General features: G+C 38.3%; 1 protein-coding gene across 1 annotated transcript; it reads right to left on the reverse strand.

Annotated features, from left to right (window-relative positions):
* Positions 1 to 1,618: 1,618 nt before the first annotated feature.
* Positions 1,619 to 22,045, reverse strand: LOC101173640 (solute carrier family 2, facilitated glucose transporter member 1). Its single transcript, XM_011480975.4, has 11 exons — positions 21,819 to 22,045; positions 21,546 to 21,686; positions 14,235 to 14,336; positions 13,959 to 14,119; positions 10,568 to 10,808; positions 9,066 to 9,228; positions 8,729 to 8,916; positions 7,957 to 8,061; positions 7,779 to 7,877; positions 7,487 to 7,690; positions 1,619 to 7,390 (listed from the first exon to the last, which is right to left on the reverse strand). The coding sequence occupies exons 2-11, from the start codon at positions 21,555 to 21,557 to the stop codon at positions 7,055 to 7,057; spliced, it is 1,611 nt and encodes a 536-aa protein (XP_011479277.1). The 5' UTR covers positions 21,558 to 21,686; positions 21,819 to 22,045; the 3' UTR covers positions 1,619 to 7,054.
* Between the last annotated feature and the right edge of the window lie 632 nt (positions 22,046 to 22,677).

A 22,677-nucleotide genomic window follows, 5' to 3' on the forward strand; every position in this document is an offset into this window, starting at 1 on the left:
TGAGTAGTGAAGGAATTCGGACACAACCCAAGTTTTTTTCTTTATTGCAAGTTATTCTGCATGGAGCAGTTATAAACCAAGCCCATTTTCAGTGAAAGGGGTGTGGCCTTCTAACATGCTCATTTCTCACTGGAGAGAGTGGTTGCCAAAGAAATGTCAAGTTAGACTTACATCTGGTTCCAACATGAAAACGGTCATTTTATGTGAAAGAGGCGAATGGATTGATTTAACTACTACCGTAGTTATTTTCAATGTCACACTACCTCATTCCAGTTCACTTATATAATCAATGATTCTGATGTATTTGTAGATGAACAGGTACATGAATGTCTTTGTTTTCCTCGTCAGACCTGGAATCTGGCTCAAAACTGGACGACTGGATAGCTCAGTCATTGCTTGCCATTTTTGTTGCACCTGTAATATTAGGTTGGGGTTGTGAGGGGCTGTAAGCTAGCGGGAGAGTTTATAAACAGATGGATGATGGGAAGTAGGACAGGGCTTACTTAGTGTTAACAGTCCCACCCACAAATTAGAAGTGAATTTCTGATTAACTCCTGCTGTTCTGCAGAAATTATGTCCTAGAAAACCACACAGGTTTTTTGATTTTGCTCAAGAATGGTATAATAATTAAAAGACCACTAGGAACTCTTCTGAAATAGATCAACAAATGATTGTAATGGGACATTATAAAAATGAAAAAAACATTATAATAATTTTTGCCTTTTTTTAAAATGCAAAATAAATTAATACATTGATCTAATACAAACTCAAAAGATTTTAACCTTAAGATTTGCAACCTTTGAAAGTTACAACATAAATTGAGATTTGCTCCCTACTTTTTTAAATTAAACTATATATCTATATAATATTGAGTGTGACGTTGTCTTGCCATTTATTTTTAGTTTCTTCAGTTTTGTTAAAATATCTATATTATTGTAGCCTAATTTTTAGACAGGGTTATATAGCAAAAAATACAAGAAAATAAAAGAACACATTTATACTTTGGAAAAAATGTAGGCCTAATACATTTAATAAGTTAACTTTTCATGTTTTTGCTGCTCGAGTTCTCACACATACCAAAAAAGTAGACCACATCAATCCAGTTCTGGGGTCTACTGGTTGCCTGTCTGCTAGAGGACAGATTTCAAAGTTCTGTTTCTGCATGGTTTAAAAAGCTTTGAAGGATTTTGCACCAAAATACATGACTGACCTACTGACCCAGTATGTACCAACCAGACCTCTCCGGTCATCTGGATCCGGTCTTTTGTTCCTAGAGTCAAAACAAAAAAGGTTCTGTTCTCCACAGATCTGGAACAGACTTCTAGAAAGCCTTAGATCTGTTAAACACTCAGTTCAATTAAATCTGTTCTCAGCTAAATTTAATTAGTTTTTATTCAAAAGCCTTCATCCGCACTGTTACTTTAAGTTTACATTAAATTCAGTTCTTTTTAAATTTCTTTAAATTTTTATTTTAATGATTACCCCTTTAACATTTCCTTTGAATATTTCGTCTAATGTTTTAGTAGTTTGAATTGCCTTTGCACACAAAATGTGCATTTCTGACTGTAAGTAGTATCATCATTGATTTACTACCTTTAAAAGATTACAAAACACAACATTTCTGGATACACAATACATATTTTTATTGACTGACATTATATTAGGTTGCACAAACAGAAACGGGTGGAGTGCCTCAGTGGTGAGTCACAGAAAAATGTTAAAGACATACGTGAACACTGAAACATATGAATATAGTGACTGTCTGGGACACAGAATCTTTCATGCATCCTTTTTGCAACACTAAAATGTGACATTTTTGACTTTCCGTGCAAGGTAAGCTACCCTGTATCAAAAACCACATCATCAATGGCACTGCAATAGTTCCCTTTAGGTTAAATATGAAGAATGTCGCCCTCATCACCTGAAATGTTTCATAATAATATTACAGTCCTGTGAAAAAGCAACACCCCTTTCAGGGTTTAGTGTACAAAAAATTCCAAAACCACAAATAAATTCTGATAGAGTATAAACACGCTAATAGATAAAAGTTAACTCAAGAGAAAACAAAAACAGTTACTTGAATATCTTAATAATTAAAGCGAAAAATATGCAAAATTCTGTTTAAATTATCAGAAGGGGGCACATACCTTTTCACAGATATTCGCAGTTGAGTTAGTAGCACGGAGGATGAAATCTCACATACACTTAAATACTTGCATACAGAGGCACAGGAAGCTGACGAAAAGCCCACAACCCACAAACAAGGACACAATTCAAGACAAAGTGCTCGAGGATCTACTTAAGAAACGCTGTTGACAGGTTTTCCTGGTTTGAATGATTTTCGCCATTTGCTCTGAAGCTGAACATTTTACTGGGAATCTGACCTGACAGTCAGTATTAGTGCTGTGTGAGTAAAATATAGTTTGGATTTTTTTCCCCTTGACTCTGTAGTCTTTTTCATTGAAAGCAGTGACAGTTCCCAAGGTGGCGCCTTTATTTCTAACCTAAATGTAACATAAAAAGATGTGCACCATGATCTGCGTATAAGCATGCAAGTTGGCGTAGAAATAGTACTCTATAAAAAAATACATATTTACAAATGAATGTTAGTAGTGACTCATGTACAGAAGGGTTTGGAGTTTGTACATAAGCATAAACAACTGTTTATGGTCAATTTCCCAGTTATCAGAATCCTTTCTGGTCACATTTCATTCAATCTATGATTCCCCTGTTTGAAGGTTTTCTTCTCTGCTTTTGGGCTCAATGGTGGAACCAGATTACCCAGCTTTGACCTGAATCTGGTAAAATATCAACCTTTTCCACCTTGGAAGCCTCAATGAAGCTGCCACCAACAACATAAACTTGAAATGAAGGGAAAAGTAGCTCTGGACTGGCAAAGTGGAGTGGAGTAAGTGGTTCCTTTTGGGAGGGATCAGAGATCTCACTCACCAGCCTCCACAGTTAGGTCTAAGATTGAAAGCAGAGTCCAGTCAGTAGATTAATCTCAGATTTAGAAGCAACTGTGCAGTCTGTTTATGGAACATTAAACCAGCACTTTACCAAAATCCCAGATGGAGTTTAGGACTTTGGTTTCTCTTTTTCACCAATTGCGCATAACTTTTATGAAAATATAAAAAATGCAGCAGCACACTGGCAGAAAGCTTAAGGAGCAATAGGATCCAATCTGTACTCTTTGCAGATGACCTGGTTTTCTTGCCTTCATAAGTAATGACCTAAAGCCCTTTACGCATGATGATGAAGATCTAAGGACGAGGATCACCACCTCCAAGTCCCAAGCCACGGTTCTTACACGGAAAAAGGAGGAATTTCCAGGGTGTGAATGACTGATATCCAAGTCCCAATCCATGGGTCTTACATGGAAAAAGGTGGAATTTCCAGGATGGGAATGAATGATATCCAAGGGGGAGCGTCAGAACATCTGAAGAATTGCTGTGGCCTCTGCACTAAAGTGGAGTTTGTGTTGGACCATGGTCATGAAAAGAAGAAGTCAGACGATAAAACTCTCAGTTCAATCAGTCAACCTACTGTCAAACTCTCACCTATAGCCATGAGCTGTGGGTTATTATCATGCAGCAAAATCCCAGAAACAAGTGAAACAAATGAGCTCCTGTATAAGTGACCTGAGGCTTTCCTTATGCTACCCTCAAGCGGCCACTCCCACTGAAAAGTCTATGTAAACATGTGTACAGTATATGCACCTTTCAGCCTTCCGCATTCAAGACTTTTCAAAGTCAATTTTTGGGCTTTATACGCAAAAAATGCACAGCGATTCAACGCACGTTGAAGGTTAAACCAATTGAACTTTGACCAATCAGGAACTCAGATTTGGTAGTAACGTATAAGTAGTGTTCTTTTTATTTAAGTGAAGTACCAACAGTTTGAAAATTGATCATGAAAAGGAAATTAATAATTGTGGTTTGTGACCGGCCGGAATTCTGTGACACCAAGTCTTTCATATTTCAGTATAGAGCTATGAAAGAAAAGCCTGGAGCAAGATTTGCACCGCTTTAACATTTCACACCAAGACTCTTCCAACCATAGGTTCATGTGCTAGTATCGGGATTTGACAGTCCAGATTCCAGATTCAAGAACCTGCGTTTAGGTCGCTTAGTGCGTTCAGCAATCTTGAACGAGCAACACATACCTGGTGTGAATGTAGCATTACAGATCAGATGCTCAGACAACCAGGTGGAGCTGGAAATAGAGCTCCAACGTCTCTACATACAGGGGAGCCAGTTGAATTGGTCTGGACTGCAAACAAAAAAAGCCTACTCGATCCATGAAGGACAATACATGACTGTCCAACCTGGAAGAGGCCCAATGGCAAACCCTGGAAATGCAGTAGATACTATGAGTCTTGGCTAGTTTAGGAACACGTCCATGTCCACAAGGAAAAGATGGAAGATGTTGGACAACTGGAAGTCTAGGAGTCTCTTCAGATAGGAAAACTGACCCCCCCCCAAAAACAAACAAAAACAAAGTGAGATTGAAAAACACAACAACAAACATGTATCCCGTTTCCTTCAACATTATCCTGAGATATTAATTTAAAGACATTTGCAGGAAATAAAGAACAATCGGCCATCTTAGAGGTATCTGACGGAGGGTGGTGAAAATGTGCAGCTGCAAACAGAAGCTGGAACCTTCACAAAAAGCAGAACAAGACACTAAACACAAGCAGAGAGGGGCGCTCGATAATCTTCACGTCACTATCGTCCACAAACACAGAAAAACATCAATTCTCCAGTAAAGCAACACACCCAAAAATGCAGCCTGCAACCATTTAGCACACATCAAGTGTTGTGTCAAGTTAAATACTTCTTTAGTTCAGTAAAAATGCATAAATAAATACGTTTGTAATGGGACGTGCGGGTAAAGAACATCTCTTTCACAGAGTTACAGTAACTAACACAACCCAATATGCAAAATATACTTTTTGCCACACATTTGTACACTACACACACACTACACAATGCTAGCAACACATAATTCAGTCACAACTAACTTTGCAGACAAAGTGCCACAGGTTTAGCAGTGTCTCGACCTCATAAAGACAAGAAAAGTGCTCAAAACTCCTTTAAACGTGACCTACGTTCACATATCATTTAAATATATATAAATGTCATTATGGTGGAATGTTGGGATTTCATTTCAAGCAATCAAATCTGGTTCAAGAGGCTGGATAAGTTCTTTATATGTGCAATAAATGAGCTTATATTAACATTTTTCTTTTTTAGATAAGAATCACTCACAGAGTCTGTTTGAGCTTGAAACTTTGCTGGTGAATTTCTTAAATAAATCTGCTGGAATATTTAATTAAAGGTATGAAACCAATGCCTGGGAATAAATGCCACACAAAGGATAATTAAAGGCATTTACCTCCATTATTATATTATAGCAGTAATATCAACCGGAAAAGTTAGGGGAATGGCAGATCCATTGATGGGAGTAAAGAAAGTTCTGCTGGTAGGTTATATTTTTGTGACAGTAGATGGAGCTAAAGCTGGCATTTCTGTGTTTTGGGGGCCTTTTGGAGAAAATCTTTGAACCATTCCTGCAGAAATCTTGCAACATACTTTAAATAAAAGTAGATTTTGTTGCAACACTTAAACATCTAAATTTATAGTAAGCCCAGTATTTATTTTTTAAAATATGCAAAATTTTCCACTTGATTTGAGAATAAAAACAGAGAGCTCAGGATGTCTTATTTTGAAAATCCCGCACGTTAAATTGGCCTTTTTCTCTGACTTCTCATTTGTTCCTCTTATGAAAAGAAAAAAAAACTAAATAATGTAATTCTCAAGAAAATAAAACACAAAAGTCAATTAAAGTCTTTCTCTGCACACAAATCTACATTATTAACATCTCGCCGCCACTTGCCTCTGCCCTTTATGGCTGAAGATTTCACAATAATTGCACATGTTAGACAGTTAAATATCTGATGTATGTCTTGTGTAAATACAGTGCAGACTATGAGCATTGTTGGTTTTACATGAAGTGCTTCTATACCACTGACAAGCAGTCTATGGCATTAGTCTGATTACCAAAGAGCGCAATGAGTGAATGAATCTGCATGTCCTCATAGCTGTTAATGTGTTCACTTCTTATATAGACCTTTGAGAAACTCTTTATAGCTATGCATTTTCTTTAAATAAAACCTCTATTTCTAATATTATATCTAAATTTAAACATTTTTATGAGCTTCAAAGCTTTGGTTCTTCTATTAGCATTCTGCAACTCCCAATAAATATGTGCCTTGTGTAATAGAATGATTAAATAGAAAATAGAAGTCATTTAAATTGAAAAAATATGTTGTGATTTTAGAAATAAATTCCAATATTAGTTTTGTAAGTACTGCATTTCATGATAAAATTAATTAACTAGTGCTAACTTTTGTTTGGCAAAAAACTACAGCAAGAGGTTTGAGCTTTCCTGCACTGCGGTGTCCACAAAACTTACAGAGTTGAGAAAAAGTTTTTGTCCCCCTCAATGTTTGTTATTCAGGTCACCAGACATATGCTTTTTAAAAACAAACAGGTTTTTCAGACACATGAAGGGAGGTAGTGTCATGGTCTGGGATGGGCAAATTTCCACCTTTCATGAATAAAATCCTTTGTCTAAAATTAATATTTATGCGAAAGGGGGAGGCAAACACATTTTGACAATTCCGTGAAATGGAATTTGGGTGTTAAAAAGTGGGTCACATTCCTTCGCATCTCCTAATCTCGGAGCAGATTTAGGAAAAGATGTAGCACCCAGGTCTGTTTGTTAAAGCTTCTCTGTCATCTACGCCCCTTTTACAGTGAACATTACAGCTGTTCTTCGTGTCGATTTCTGCTACCGGAAATATGTGTCGTCCAGAATCGTCAAAACATCTGTGCTGGCTGTCGTCTAAACCAGCTATACTCCCTGGAATATCATAGTAGAATCAAAGAGGGAAATGTAATAAGGATTTAAACATTAACTTAGGGGTTCCAGAGTTGAAGTGAGTCTCTGATTTTTCTTTCATTTGAAGCCCTCCTTACGATCAAATCTACACCTGCTTTGCAAGCTCTTCTGCGGGTTTGTCAGCGAGGGGCGTGTTTTCAGTCGCTGCAGGTGGGGCTACTTCTGGAGCTGCTGCTTGTACCTCCACCAATGGAACCTTCTCTTTCTCTTTCTCGGGAGAGCCTGGCAGTGCCACGGTGGCGTTCGCTGCAGCAGGAGCAGCTTCGGTGGGTGAGGCGGAAGGAGGCGGAGCGCCACTGAAGACACGGGAGATCTCCTCAAAGGTTCTTCCTTTTGTCTCTGGGACTTTGATATAGGTGAAGATAAAGAAGAGGATAAGGAAGGCAGTGAAGATGAGGAAGACCCAAGGCCCGCACCATTCCTGCAAAAGCAAGAGTCAGAACAAGAGCCTGTGTGAGTTGAAAAAAAAAAGGAAATGAGACCTTAGCTGCGTCTAACCAATGGTTGCCTCCTTTACCTCAAGTTTGGGGAAGCTCATTCCAACAAGGAAATTTGCGGTCCAGTTGCAGCAGCCAGCGACAGCCATGGCTGCAGGACGGGGCCCCTGGGAGAACAGCTCAGCCACAATGAACCACGGGATTGGACCGGGGCCCAACTCAAACATAGCCACAAAAAACATGATAGCTATGATGGCCACGTAGCTCATTGCTGGGATGTCCTTCTACTCAAATCCGGGTAAAAAAGAGGGGAAGAGACCCATGAGACAGAGGTCATAAGGATGTTAACTGCGGACGCTGAGGTGAACTCACCAACAGCAGGGAGATGGTCATGACCAGAGCGCCAATGGCCATTCCACCCAACCCCAGCAGGTGGAGAGTGCGTCGCCCCGCCTTCTCCACCAGGAAGAGCTGGAGGGCAAAATCAGGAGAGAGGGATGAGTGGCCAGAAGTACATTTTAAGCTGAAGGACTTGAGGAGAATCACTTACAGAGACAACCGTGAAGATGGTGTTGACGATGCCGGCTCCTATGGTGGCATAAATGGGCTGCTTCACGCCGGCTGACTGAAAGATCCCTGTGGAATAGTAAAAGACCTGGAGGATCCGGGAAGGAAAAAAAGATTTTTAGTTTCATAAACATTTCAGGAAAAGTGAATATTTCCCAGCAGGAATTCTGCTACTGAAGTATCTCTTTAGGAAATCCAAATGCAGGTATTAGAGTCAACATGGATAAGAAAAGCTGAAACTGTATGAAATCCAATGTTTAATAATGATCATAGTAATTAAAAACAATTTCTTTACTTATTATGATATTGCATTTGTTTTCCAAACATATGGGGGGAAATACTTTTAGAAGCATAAAAAAAAGGATTATAGGCATAACTAAAATTTGCAACACTATGTAGGAAACAAATCCCTAAACTGCAACAAATTATTTACATTTTACTATGATTATTATTTTAATAATTATATACTGTAGGCCTACATACATATTGTTATTAAACAACGACAACCTGAAAAGAGATCATTTGATGTGCATAATTCTTTATAGAAATACAATGAAGTGTTTTTTTTTTTTGGAAGAAATACAAGCATGCAGATGAAAATATGGTTTAACCGAGTCTCAATTACAAACTTATTTGCACATTAAGCTTTTTAGGCCTAATTATGAGCAGGTGCAGCCGCATGAAGCTCTATAGAGGGTGCAGAACAGGACAAGGACACGCCATTCTATATGGCAGCAGATGAACGATAAACTCACAGCATTGATTCCTGAGAGCTGCTGGGAGAGCTGCAGCATGACCGCGATCAGGAGGGGCTGTCTGTAGCTCGCCAATCGGAAGAGCTCAGGAATGGTCACCTTCTTCTCCTGGGCCATCTTTGCACTCTCTTCCTTCATCTCCTGCAGATCTTTGCTCACATCCTCTGTGCCACGCAGACGAACCAGCACTGGCAACAAAATACAGATTTTACAGGGTGACTGTGGAGAAAATAAAATTGATCTCTTTCTCCTTTTTTTCCACAGAGTTAACTTTCTGTTTCCCATCACTTAGACAGGCTATGAAAAAGAAAACCAACAAGTTGCTAATGTATTGTACCTTTGCGTGCTTGTTCCTCTAGTTTGAGGTTACACAGCAGGAAGCGAGGGCTCTCGGGACAGAAAGGCAGAAGGATGCACTGCAGCACAGCAGGGGCCACTGTGAGGGCCAGCAGCAGGGGCCACAGTTTCTCTGAGCCCAGCAGAGCCTCCAAACCAAAGATCTGCAGCAAGTAGAAGACAGAAGCAGAGCTCTGTTGACTTAAAGACCCACACTGATAGAGGGGGCAAGCTCCCTGCTCCATTCTGATTTCACACAAATAGATACATTAACATTTTCATTTTCTTCGTCTGAGATGGCATCTGGCTCAAAACTATACGGTTGGATAATCCCAATATTGTTGCAGCGATAATGCTAATTTCGGGTTGTGAGGGGCTGTAAGCTAGCGGGGGAGAGTGTAAGGGATCATGGGATATTGGTGGCAAACTTCGAATGAACTCCTGGTGCTCTGCAGAAAATATATCTAAAAAAAAGATACAGGATTTTTAATTTAGGCTAAAAACGCCATAATTATAATTCAAAAACCACAGGAAACACTTTTACAAAAGATGAAAATATAGTTGGAGTGGGACCTGATTTATGGATGTCAAAATGACCTAGTAAGGTCATTTATAACAACTGATGTGATCGTATATACATCTTTAACTTTAACTGCATTATAACCATTAGAACCCATTCAAGCTCTTTCCATGAACCATTTATTGATGGAAAGAGTATTTAATGCATTTAACTCTAAGTTTCCATATATAATATATTTATCATCAATCCTGCACACAACATCCCTCCAAGTAGCAATAATTTACCCTAATGTTATTAACATTAGCAATTAGTGCTTCATTTTTACAATAAAGATCTTCTTCCGCTTTACATCACAGATTACAGCGTTGCTGGCCTGTCCTGATGAAGAACGTAAACCACTGCCCATACTTTGTTCTTTTTGTCTTTGTAGGGTGAGGGCTTCTCTATGTAGCTGTAAGCTCTGTTTGCTGTTTGAAGAGACTGGAACAATTCTGAGTGCTGAAAATAGCTGGCACAAACCAGAAAACTGACCACTTTTTTGTAGTTCAGTATCACAGAGTTTGTTCTTGTCCCTGTCTTGAAACACTCTTTGCCCCCTTCAGACTCGAAGTCTTTTTCTTTCTTTTAGGTCTGATTTTCTACCTTCCAGGCTGTTTTACACACATCTTTTTCCTGATAAAATTCCATCCATGTGCACCATCAGGATCTAGACTCAAATTTGCCAAAAATCCTTTCATTTGTTGAACTTTGTGGGAGACACGCAAAATTCCCGACTGTATTTAATTTTTTGCTCATTTGTTGTGTTACATCATTACTATCACACCATAGAGACTGTGATAGTGCTTTTTGTTTCTCCCATGGTTTGAGATGATTGAATGCCAGTGGCTGGACCTTTGGATGTCAGGACAGTTATATCTCTGAGATTGAGGTGTTAAAGTCTGCAGAAAGAAATGTTTCCGTGTAAAAATGAGAGTGCTGCTGACCTGAGCAATCAGGATGCCCAGAACCACACCCAGCTGGTGAAGGGTACCGAAGGCGCCACGAAGGGGTGTGGGTGACACCTCGCCCACGTACATGGGAGTCAAGCCGGTGAAAAAGCCACAAAATAAGCCGATAACCAGGCGACCAGCAATCACCATTTCATAGGATGAGCAGACGGTAGAGAAACCCATAAGCAGGCCACCGATCACGGCCAGTGAGTTCACAATAAACATGGAGCGACGCCTGAGGAGGAGAGGAAGAACAGCATTAGCTGAGACACTATAGGACTGTTAGCCAGTTTGACAAAAAGGCTTAATGCAAATGTGCACACACTTGTGCAGAAAGATAGGCCAAATTTTCATTTTTTTTTTTTACATTTTTAGAGTTGTGATTGTTTTGCTTTTTCAAGCTTTATAAAAGTTTCATTAATTTTAATTTCATTTTAGCTCATTGAGATGATAAATAGAGGCTATAACATCTCTCCTCTACATCACTGATGTGTCTCTATAATCTTTAACATTTTTAAGTATTCATGTTAGCACATAATTATGCTCTCACTCCATAACCTTTGTGACATCCGTGTCTCAACCTTGCAAGAAAAACTTCCGCCTTCTGAGCATAAAGTTATTATTCACCTTTCACATGTGCAAAATATCGGTACAAACAGCAGCTGCCATCCTGATTCAGGTTTGATAAATCACATTGCACAAGCTAAGTTGATTTTTTTGCATCTACTCCTTCTAGTTTTCTTGGCGTTTTTGTGTGTCCATACTGCTTGTTCTTTGAAAGCAGGTGTGCAAAATGGATTGCACTTTTCCTGTCTCATAGCCATAATCTCATCAGTCTCTTGCATGCGGCTCCTTTTTTGCAGATGCCGTTAAATTTACATGTTTATATTTAAACCATAATCTGGTCCATTTCTTGAGTCTTTTAAGATCTGGTAATTTTTCTGTAGCTTTTTAAAATGTTTAAGTAAGCACTTTAAGTTTAATTCATAGCACTGTTGAGTATTATTCTGCAGTGAGTGCTGCACAACTGCAGCTGTTAAACATTTAAACCCCCAACTGGAAATGGTTGGTTTTAATGGTTTAAAAAACCATCCTGTACTTTCTGCAGCTAGTTTTGCACTTTGCATGTGAATTGAAGCCTAGATGTACTTTCAACAGGAACATAAACCCCCCAGTCGGAAGGAACTTTGGGCCTCTGTCACATTCACTTTCCAGGCTGTCAATTTCCTTCACTGCTTGGTCCGATCAACCTTAGCTCACCAGTGTCACTTTCTTTTACTATAAATCTCATCACTGCTTGTCTGTCCTTCACCTCCTTCGCCTCCTTCTGCACCTTCTTCCCAACAGCATTCTGCCCTTTGGAAAACATTATCAGTTAAGGGTTTGACCCCTAGGCCATCCTCACATAAAGGCTATGCATCTGATCCAGAGTACAACAAGCTGTGTTCCAGTCTAATCTCCAAAATACTCCATTTATCATGATACATCCTATTGTTTCAAACATTTTTTCATGTTTTTCATCAAATACTTATATTTATTTTCCATTTTTTTTAGCTGTCTTTAAGAGTAAATAAGATACTTTTAATAATATAATATAATATTTTTTATGCAATAATTTGTAGTTTTTAAATAAAATTCTGGCTCTAAAAGATAAAAAATCAAGAGAACAAATATAAATGAAAATAAAGTGCCGGATTTCCTTATTTGGGGTGTCAGAGAGGAAATGAGTTGCTACTTTGACTGTACAGTCTTTTTTTTTTTTTGCCACATTCTTTTTGTTGAATTTTCAAAGTCATAAAAAGAAATTCAGAAATACAATTTACAATTATAAATTTCACTCGAGTCAGCCATTACAAAAATTGCAACTTTATCAACAGTTTTTAGGTAATGCTTTCTCTTATTCACCATCTTATATTAACACCCCCCTCTCCCCACCCCAAGAACAAGAGTGCCTCTCCTTAGATGTTGACAAAATTAAGAATATAAACTTAATACACTTAAAATTAAGAGAAGAAGAAAATAATAATAATAAATAAAAATTTACAAATTAAAAAACAGAGGTCTATTGTACCATCCAAAATTAACAATCAATATTCTATTCCAGAGGATCCATATTCTTTACAAGGTGTATGAAAGGTTGCCATATATTTTCAAATTCTTCTACTTTGTCTTTCAAAATATATGTAATTCTTTCTAAAGGGACCCCCTGACAGCATTTGTTGGAACCATTGGTTTATGCTAGGACTGTGAGTGTTTTTCCAGCGTTTAGCAATACACATTTTAGCATGAATCAAGCTGAGATTTATAAACGCCCTCTCACCTTTGTTGTAGTGATGTATTTTTGGAAATATACCTAATAAGAAAAACTTTGGCTCCAGTGTGATCTGTTTTAAAGTAATTTTCTCTATTGACTTTCACCTCTTCCCAAAATGTTTGTATACATTTGCATTCCCAAGTACAGTGGAAGAATGTTCCTTTCATTTCCATACATTTGGAGCAAACATCTGGTATATTTCTGTTATATATATTTAAATCCGCTGGTGTTACATATGTACGCATTAACCATTTGTATTGTGTTAATTTTAGTCTCGAGTTAATTGACACCTTTTGAGCTGCAGCACAAGCACCCTCCCATTCCTCATTTGTAATTTGTTTTTGGAGATCTTCTTTCCAGGCATTTACTTTGTATTGTGAACTTTCATTTGAATTAGACAAAAACTGATTATAAAACTCAGAAATGGCACCTTTTTTGGTACTGTCTCTCACCATGAACTTTTCTAAAATTGAGCTTGGTGGTTTATTGAGGGTCTTCTGTGTTTTCCTTACAAATTTTCTGACATGGAGAAATTTATAAACATGTTTTTTGCTCAACTCCTATTTATTTTTTAATTCTTCAAATGACATCATATCAAAATCTAGAGGATATAAGTCCCGGATGGCGGAAAGACCCTTTGCTGCCCATATTTTAAAGGTGGCATCCGCTCTACCTGGGGTGAAAAATTTGTTCCCCCAGATTGGGCTGTATTGTGATAATGGTTGAGTTTGGTTCATGTAATTTAAGACTCTGAACCATATTTGTATCATGTGTTCAAGAATTGGGTTATTTGTCTCTTTGCGCAGCTTTTTTGAGGTGTTTGAGTTACGAAATAATGGGTGGGGCAGCTCAGTCTTTTTGAATAAAATATAAAACACTGGACATGTATTTTGTGACTTTAATTTGTCTCTAACAATGTCTAGAACATAAATTTATCACAGAAAACATGGTTAGAGTGGACATTTGAAATAACAATAATTTGTCTTTGACTCATTCAACAATTCCAGAAGTCCACAAGTGGATTGAAGAAGTGTGTATTGCAGACAGAACATTAGTCCAACACAAGCTTACCTGCCAAAGCGGTTCGCCAAGACGCCCACACTGACGGAGCCCACCATGCCCCCCACGCTGAAGATGGCGACAGCGATACTCCAGACAATAGTACACACCCCAGGACTGATGGGCTCGCCATAACGTTCCACCCAAGTGTTGTTAAAGAAGGACCGTAATTTCTGCAAAGCAAAAAAAATGATTAAAGATTATGGGGAAAAAAAAGATCACCAAATAATCCATTTAATGAGATTTCCTCAGAATAGTTTGGGTTTAAATGAGGAATGCTTTATTGACCTGTTCTGGTGCGTTGATGACTCCTGTGTTGTATCCAAACTGCAAGGAGCCTATGACAGCGGTGCCCATGGAGAACAGGAGGTAGCCTGTCACCTGCTTTTTCTGACGGCAGACAGAGAGGATGGACAGAGCAGTGAGGACAGAGGCAGACGGAAAGAGGCAGACTCTATGAACATGAAACCTGAGCTGAGGAGGGCTTTTGCAGCACTGCAGCAGACAGTCGGCGGTGATTAACACATGCGTTGATGGCAGTAGGTCATTTGTGCACACAAACACATGAAATCCAAACAACACATTAGTAACTAAAGTGGGAAAACGTCAGTTACTATGACACTACAGTATCATGCTTCTTTGCATTTTTTTTTCTTGTTTTGTTTTAGATGACAGACGAGTGACTGTTATTGATTATTTCCTGAAAATAATTGAATAAGCTCAAAGAGAATTGAATTGTAAAGCTATCAACCTCTGCCTGCAGCAGAGCCCGGCTCCATCAGCTCAGATTTGAACAAAACGTATCATTACAGCCTCTCCTTCTCCATAATGTTTATTTTTTTCACAAACAAAAGACTTTAATGAAAATTGTAATGTAATGTATGTATTTGGTGCCCAAATCCAGGCCTCGAGGGCTTCCAACTAGAGCCCTGCGCGGGACTATTTTCTTCATCCCGCTCCCGCCCACTGAATTTTTGACCAATCCCGCCCGCTCCCGCAACGTATGCGTTACACTCCCGCCCGCTCCCGCAATATGTATGTCCACCCCCGCCCGCACCCGCAAAACTCAGAGAATTTAGTCCCGCACAGTAATAGAGATGCATTGATTTTGTATCATCTCCCGTCCCGCAGGAAAAAAACACGTATTTTTATTGATATTATTAAAGAGATTCATGTCCTCCTCCAGCCTCATCTTTTGATGCATTCCTCTTGTGTAATGTGCAACTTAAATATTAAATATATTTTCACAAATCCTGTTCGGTTAAAAGTGTCCCTGTGTGCGCGCAGACAGACGGCCTGAAGCGCGCTCTTAGTAAGAGGCGGGGCAGGGCGCACCCCCAACAACAGGTTAGATGACAGAGGCCATTGGGCGTCTCTACCTGGTGCCTTCACGGAGCTTCAGTACATAAGAATCCAACAGCTGCACAGCCTAACGTAGTCTGCTAATATATATTCATGAGATATTCATGGCAGCACTGATCCCGCGGGTTTTTTTTTTTGCCGCCCGCTCCCGCCCGCAGCACAATTCAAACCGCCCAATCCCGCGAGATTTGGGTTGGGTCCCGCGGGACCCAATCCCAATGCAGCCCTCTACTTCCAACCTTCCTGCAATTGAAGCTCCCTATTGGCTAAATACACCTGATTTGGGTAATTAACAGCAGATAAGACAGGGTTTCTGAAAAGCAGCAGGAGGCCGGGCCTTGAGGCCTGGATTTGGGCACCACTGCCTTAGAAACATTTTTAAATAAAATGGTAAAATTACAGCATAGAATGCAATAAAACAAAAACAAAAAAGAAAAGGAAAAAAAAAATTACCCTTAGATAGGAAAGTGAAGTAAAAATGGAGTCTAAAATAAATGCTAAATGTGCACACAAAAACACAGGATGGAGCTAGTAAACAATTTTTTTCAAATCAAAATAAGAATTATAAGCTGATTATAAAACATTGTATCAAAAGTTTTGACTACTAATTGATAGACAGACTGAAGAAATATAGACCTGGTTAGAGAAAGTCTTTTTTACATTTTTTTAATAATATATCTTTTTTTTTAAATCTTTTTTTGTTATTTCTTTGACAACAAAACAGATTACTGTAGACAAAAATATTTAAAAAGGGTTAAAGAGCACTTATTTTATTTTTAACAAAGACAGGTTTATTGATAGGTGTAGAGGACAGTGGAAATAAATCGGAAGAATTGAAATATTAACTGAAGTATGAATTAACTGTTGCGACGTTTTTCTTATGTTCTGCTAAGGGAAATGAGGCAAATGTCTCTTGTACAAGTTTCATTATTTAAAAAAATGTGTTTGCATGAATTTGAAGCTTTTAATTGCTTTCTTACCAAAAATCCTTGTCACCTCTTTTCCTTTTTTTGCAGTGAAAGCGTGCATCCCTGAGGATTTAGAGGAAATTTCTGAGCAATCAATTCAGCAAGAGTCTAAAAAGCGAGCCTGAAAGCATCAGGTGTGTCTACTGAGGTCTCTGTGCCCACCCAGTGTTTTTAGTATTTTATTGAAACTAGATTTTTACAAAAATATGCAAAAATGTAATGTTCTTCTTTAACTTGTGATCAGCAAATGTGTGCACTTGTTAAGAAGGGAATAAAAGGCAACATTAAGTTTTTAACATACTACATGTCAAATTCTAAAATGACTTAAATCATCTGAGATTTAAAATGAAGAAACAAATAACACTTAACAAGGTGAAAATGTGTAGAAAGAAATAGGTCAAAGATTAGACACTAGCTAAAGCTAAATAAACTAAATATGCTGTAATGTCACTAAAAACAAAAGAAACATTTGCCTAAACACAATACATAAGGTTAAATATTATACTGGCATAAAGTATAAACAGCTGAAAAGAAGTTAAATGTGCTGAAAATGCCAATAAATTACAAAATTGTACATTTACATTAGCTAAATTGGGAACAAATAAGTTATTGTTAGACAATAAAAGTGATCCTGAATTAAATTCTACAGTTCATGCTCAGAATCTATTCAAACAACATTCTCTGAGGGTTCACTATAAACTAAATTAGCCAAAGAATTGTTGCTAAATTGAAGCCAAAACACAGACTGTTTAAACAGCAACTGACAGACAAGCAAAACGAAGATAAGGGATTCTGCAAAATGCCACACATCAAAAGCTAAAACTGGTTTCACTTGTTGGTCTTATTTTTTTTTATAATAATGAATGAAAGAAATGAGCAACTCTTAAAAAAAAACTTCATACTGCACTTAAATAAAATCTAGTTTAAGTTGCTAAAAGCTTCAATATTCTCTCTTAGCAAACTCATTCTTCAAAATGGCCCACAAACAGCCAACATCTCTTTCTATTTACCTCCGAGAGGAATGAAGAGAAGCTCCCTACTCTGCAAAAAAGCAAAATGTGGCTCAGTTAACAGAGCATGTGATGCATTTTCCCCTCAGGCTCACCTTCTTTCACTCCCTCTGCTGTGTTTGCCTTTTTTTGTCATGTGACTGTGACTCAGTAACATTGCAGCATCACTCAGGTACAGTTTTTTTTATAACATAATACAATTTATTTTGATCTCTATCCATCCTTTCAAAAAAATCTAAACATGTTTTTAGTTTTAATCTGAATTTCTGTCCCCTTTTATCTCCCCAATTTGAGTATAAAGATAGTAGTGTTTCAATGTATTTCAATTCGTCAACTGTGCTCATTGTTTGTCTTTTATATAAATTGTTTTGCTTTTTTTTATTTTCTTGCACGTATCTCATTTTAAGTTCTTTGTGTTTGCATAAAAAGTGCTATTTAAATAAAGTTTGATTGATTAATGAAGCTTGTCATCCCAGCTGAATCTGAATCCGAATGTGACTATTAGATCAAGATTTGGGCCGATCTCCATCCAATACCTTCTTTCTGAAATTCCTGTCAAACATCTCATCCTAAACCAAACATTCAACCTTCATAATGATAAAGCATTCTTTATTTTCAGCTCTTTGACTCTGTTCAGAGCTTTTCATGTTGTTTCAATAAATACAAACAAATAAAATTAGGCACATTTGAACCTGCTGCCTGTTGCATGCAGCACGCCAAAGGAATGATGTTGCCATGGCAACTGATGGCCCTATCTGAAAAACCTGATTGTGTGTGTGTGGCCTGCTGCAGCTGTTCATGTCAGGAACGTACAGCTTAAGGCTAAAATCAAACAGCTCATTTCAATTCATTACTTTTTAGCTTTCCCCATGATTCAGATCAAAAATAATGTTTGGGTTTTTGGCTTGTATGCCATCATCCCTTTCATCGTTCTTCTATTGTCTCCATGACAACGCCCTGGAATGTTCTTAACCCATAGGTTTAACATGAGTACACGACAGCAACATATACATTTGACCCACATTTGCTCAGAGTGGACTAACTCTGGTTCTGTGGGAAGAAAGGATCAATCAAATGTTTCGTCTGTGGCTCACATGCTGCTTTCTGTGATGAATTTACCACAGAGTCATTAGCGAGGCAGACGGGAATGACAATGTTTAGGCAGGGTCGGATAAGGGAGGGGGTCCTCCAGGGACATATCACTGCAAATAAGGTGGAAACACTTGAGTTGCTAACGCCATGCTGAGGTTTTAGCATGAAAGAAAATTGAGGCAAAACTAAAATATTATGTTATTTATTTTTATACATATTTTATTTTATACATCTCTGTGCCTTCCTTCTATATTTACAAAAAGATGAATTAATTATGTTTTGGGAGCTTTTTTATTTTATTTAAAAAAATATAGAGAACCTCAGTTTTAATCAGAAAACAATAATATGGTTAGCAGGATATTAGCAAATGTGATGAAAAATGAAATTATAAAAATTTTCTGTCAGATGTTGATGACCCACTCCGATCACCTTTTGATATATACACTGGTGGACAAAATTGTTGGTACCCCTCATTGAAAGAAAGAAAGTCCACAATGTTCACTGAAATGACTTGTAACGTTCAAAAGTAACAATAAATGAAAATTTATTGAAAATTAAATAATCAAAATCAGCCATTACTCTTGAGTTGTTGATTAACAGAATTATTTAAAAAAAAAACTAATGAAATAGGGCTGGACAAAAATGATGGTACCCATAACTTAATATTTTGTTGCACAACCTTTTGAGGAATTACTGCAATTAAACGGTTTCTGTATTTGTCAATGTGCCTTCTGCACCTGTCAACAGGTATTTTGGCCCACTCCTCATGAGCAAACTGCTCCAGTTGTCTCCGGTTTGACGGGTGTCTTCTCCAAATGGCAGGTTTCAGCTCCTTCCACAGATGTTCAATGGGATTCAGATCTGGGCTCATAGAAGGCCACTTCAGAATAGTCCAACGCTTTTCTCTTAGCCATTCTTGGGGGGTTTTGGCTGTGTGTTTTGGATCGTTGTCCTGTTGGAAGACCCATGACCTGCGACTGAGACCAAGCTTTCTGACACTAGGCAGCACATTTCTATCCAGAATGCCTTGATAATCTGGAGATTTCATTTTACTTTGCACAACTTCAAGACACCCTGTGCCAGATGCAGCAAATCTGCCCCAAAACAGAACTGAGCCTCCTCCATGTTTCACAGTAGGTACAGTGTTCTTTTCCTTGTATGCTTCATTTTTGAGTCTATGAACATAGAGCTGATGTGTCTTACCAAAAAGCTCCAGTTTTGTCTCATCTGTCCAAAGGACATTTTCCCAGAAGCTTTGTGGCTTGTCAACATGCATTTTTGCAAATTCCAGTCTGGCTTTTTCATGATTTCCTTTCAACAGTGGTGTCCTCCTTGGTCGTCTCCCATGAAGTCCACTCTGCCTCAAACAACGACGAATGATGCGATCTGATGTACCTTGATCTAGGAGTTCACCTTTAATGTCTTTGGAGGTTGTTCTGGGCTCTTTGGATACAGTTCCAACTATCCGTCTCCTCTATTTGTCATCAATTCTCCTCTTCCGGCCACGTCCAGGGATGTTGGTTACTGTCCCGTGGGTCTTAAACTTCTGAATAATATGTGCCACTGTCGTCACAGGAACTTCAAGCTGCTTAGAGATGGTTTTCTAGCCTTTACCTTTACGATGTTTGTCTATAATTTTGTTTCTAATGTCCTGGGACAATTCTCTCCTTGGCTTTCTGTTGTCTATGTTCAGTGTGGTTCACACCTTTTCACCAAACAGCATTGTGACTATTTGTCTCTCTTTAAATAGGCAGACTGACTGATTATGGGTTTGAAAACAGCTGTGATGTCAATTAAATGACATACTTAAGTTCATCATGACCCCCTGGGTAATTAGTTCTCAGTCTTTTATGGAGGTACCATCATTTTTGTCCAGCCCTATTTTATTAGTTTTTAAAAAAAAAAATCCTTCTGTTAATCAACAACTCAAAAGTAATGGCTGATTTTGATTATTTAATTTTCAATAAATTTTAATTTATTGTTACTTTTGAACGTTTCAAGTCATTTCAGTGAGCATTGTGGACTTTCTTTCTTTAACTGAGGAGTACCAACAATTTTGCCCACCACTGTATTAAAACTAGGTGGTTTTTTAATTATGATTGCTTAAAATGATTTTTAACCAAAATAAAAACAACTTGTGTTGTGTTCTTGGACATAGTTTCTGCAGAGCATTCATTTCAAATTTTCCTCTGAGTTGTGGGCGGGACTACTGGCCTGGAACAACCCCTGTCCTATTCCCACCACCTATAACTGAGATCAACTTGCTTACATGCTCTCCCACTAGCTTACATGCCTCACACCCCCAACCTTTACGTTACCGGTGCAACAAATATTATGAGCAACCTTTTTTTAGACAGCATTTTTTGCTATGCTCCTGGTTCACAACAATTTGAATAAAAAAATACCAACTGAGTTTGATTTTCTTTATATATGTCCTGCATCACAAAACAAAAATGCCACAACAACACGCTAAAAGCACCAAAACAACAAATACAGTATTCATCGGAGTGGGTCTTTAACTGTCACCCATTTTTTTTTATTACACTATGCAACGTTTTGTTGTTTATACACAAAACTTATCATGGAATTCAGCAATTACCAAACCAAAAACTAAAATAGGGATTTCCTACAGTCGCAAACAGAGGATGGGCAACTATGACAAACCTTTTTTTAACCATTGCTCTGCCAGATAATCAATGGCCCTTGAGCTTATAGCTCAAGATTTTCCAAAATATAAATAAATAAATGTTTCTTTGAAAGACGCCATCCAGCACAAACCATGACACTAACACCACCTTGTCTGACTGAGGTTTTTTAAACAACATCTTGAAAGTCAGTTTAAGTCAAAACATTAACCTTTATAATTAGGTGTCTAAACAAGTAGATTATTTGTTATCTTTGTGATCTCAAATTTGTTTTTTTTTTTGTAGAATAGTAAGTTTTTTTTAAAGCTCATGATAATTCAGTGATTACGGCACATGAACACATTATAGCACATGCGTGTTCATGCAGCCCACGCAGCTCCGTCAGACGCTGAGTGCCTTCACAAACACGCTGTTTAACATGCAAACATCCATTTCCAAAAATGAAGGTCTAAAAGCTGTGAAGTAGATCATTTCTCGATTCTTCGAAATGTGGGTCACTGTGAAGGACGGTAGAAGACTTACCTGCCCCTCCATCTTCTGCACTGTGACCGCACGAGCACGAGCTTAAATGGTCAGAGACGACGCGTGGAGGACACGCGCTCCTAAGGGGGGGTTCAGGTGGAGGGATGAAGACTTCGAAGGACCCGCCCGCCCAAACTGACACTGCGAAAAATGAGCACACCCCTTTAGTCGCTGTCCATGGCTCCGTTTAGGGAAAAATGAATCAGTCATTTAGAGAACATCTGGACGGATTGAGATGATGGACGTGGCTCGTGGCTGTGGGCGGACACTCACCTGTCCTTAAGTTAAACCCCTCACGATTCTCCCATCCACAGCTCCTGCGAGGATGAACGCACGTAGCCGGCCTCACTTGTTCTCATTACTTTTATTGTCAACCAATCAGACGGGGTCGCTGGGATGAAGCCCCGCCCCCACGCTCAAACGCTAAGCTCCTGCGTAGCATCGCCTCATCCCGCTGCTTCTTGTACGCTCGCATCCTTTATTCGGTTAGTTGGTCACTCGAAATAGGACGAGCGCATGCGCACCAAGGATGGAGGACACTTCCTGTACTGCTCTCGTTGATGACCTTGACAGACACCGCTGGGTGACGGATGCTGATGCTGCAGATGACGCAACGTTACAAAAGTAACAGGTCACGACACATTATAACAGATTTTAAGTAAAAGAAAAAATATACATTTTAAGGATGTGATGGGATTAAATTCAAGCAAACATCCCTGATGTGAAAAAGAAAACTTAAAAAATATTAATTTTTAAACCAGTGCACCAAACAGATTCCAGAATAAAACAAATATAAAAAAGAAGCCAAAGATCAGAGGATTTTTTCTGAGATTACAATCTCCTGAATCTTTAATCCCATTTAAAGGCTTCAGGAGACAACCTGAGAAGCAACATCCATCTTTATGTAACCAGGTGGTATACATATTTGTATAAATAATTGCTGAAGAAATCCATTATATTACGACAGAGTTTTAGGGCAAGTTTAACAACTTTTTTTTCTTTCAATTATGTCGTAAATTTATGAGATATTTTTGTAAATCTCAATTTCAAATTTCGTCTTAGACCCCACAAAAAGAAAATAATATTATGTAATAATATTTTATCCCGGCTTCAAATTTACAAGATCTTTAGA

The sequence above is a fragment of the Oryzias latipes genome, chromosome 11 (assembly GCF_053564925.1).
Source record: "Oryzias latipes strain Hd-rR chromosome 11, Olatipes_Hd-rR_3.1".
Classification (NCBI taxonomy): Eukaryota; Metazoa; Chordata; class Actinopteri; order Beloniformes; family Adrianichthyidae; genus Oryzias; species Oryzias latipes.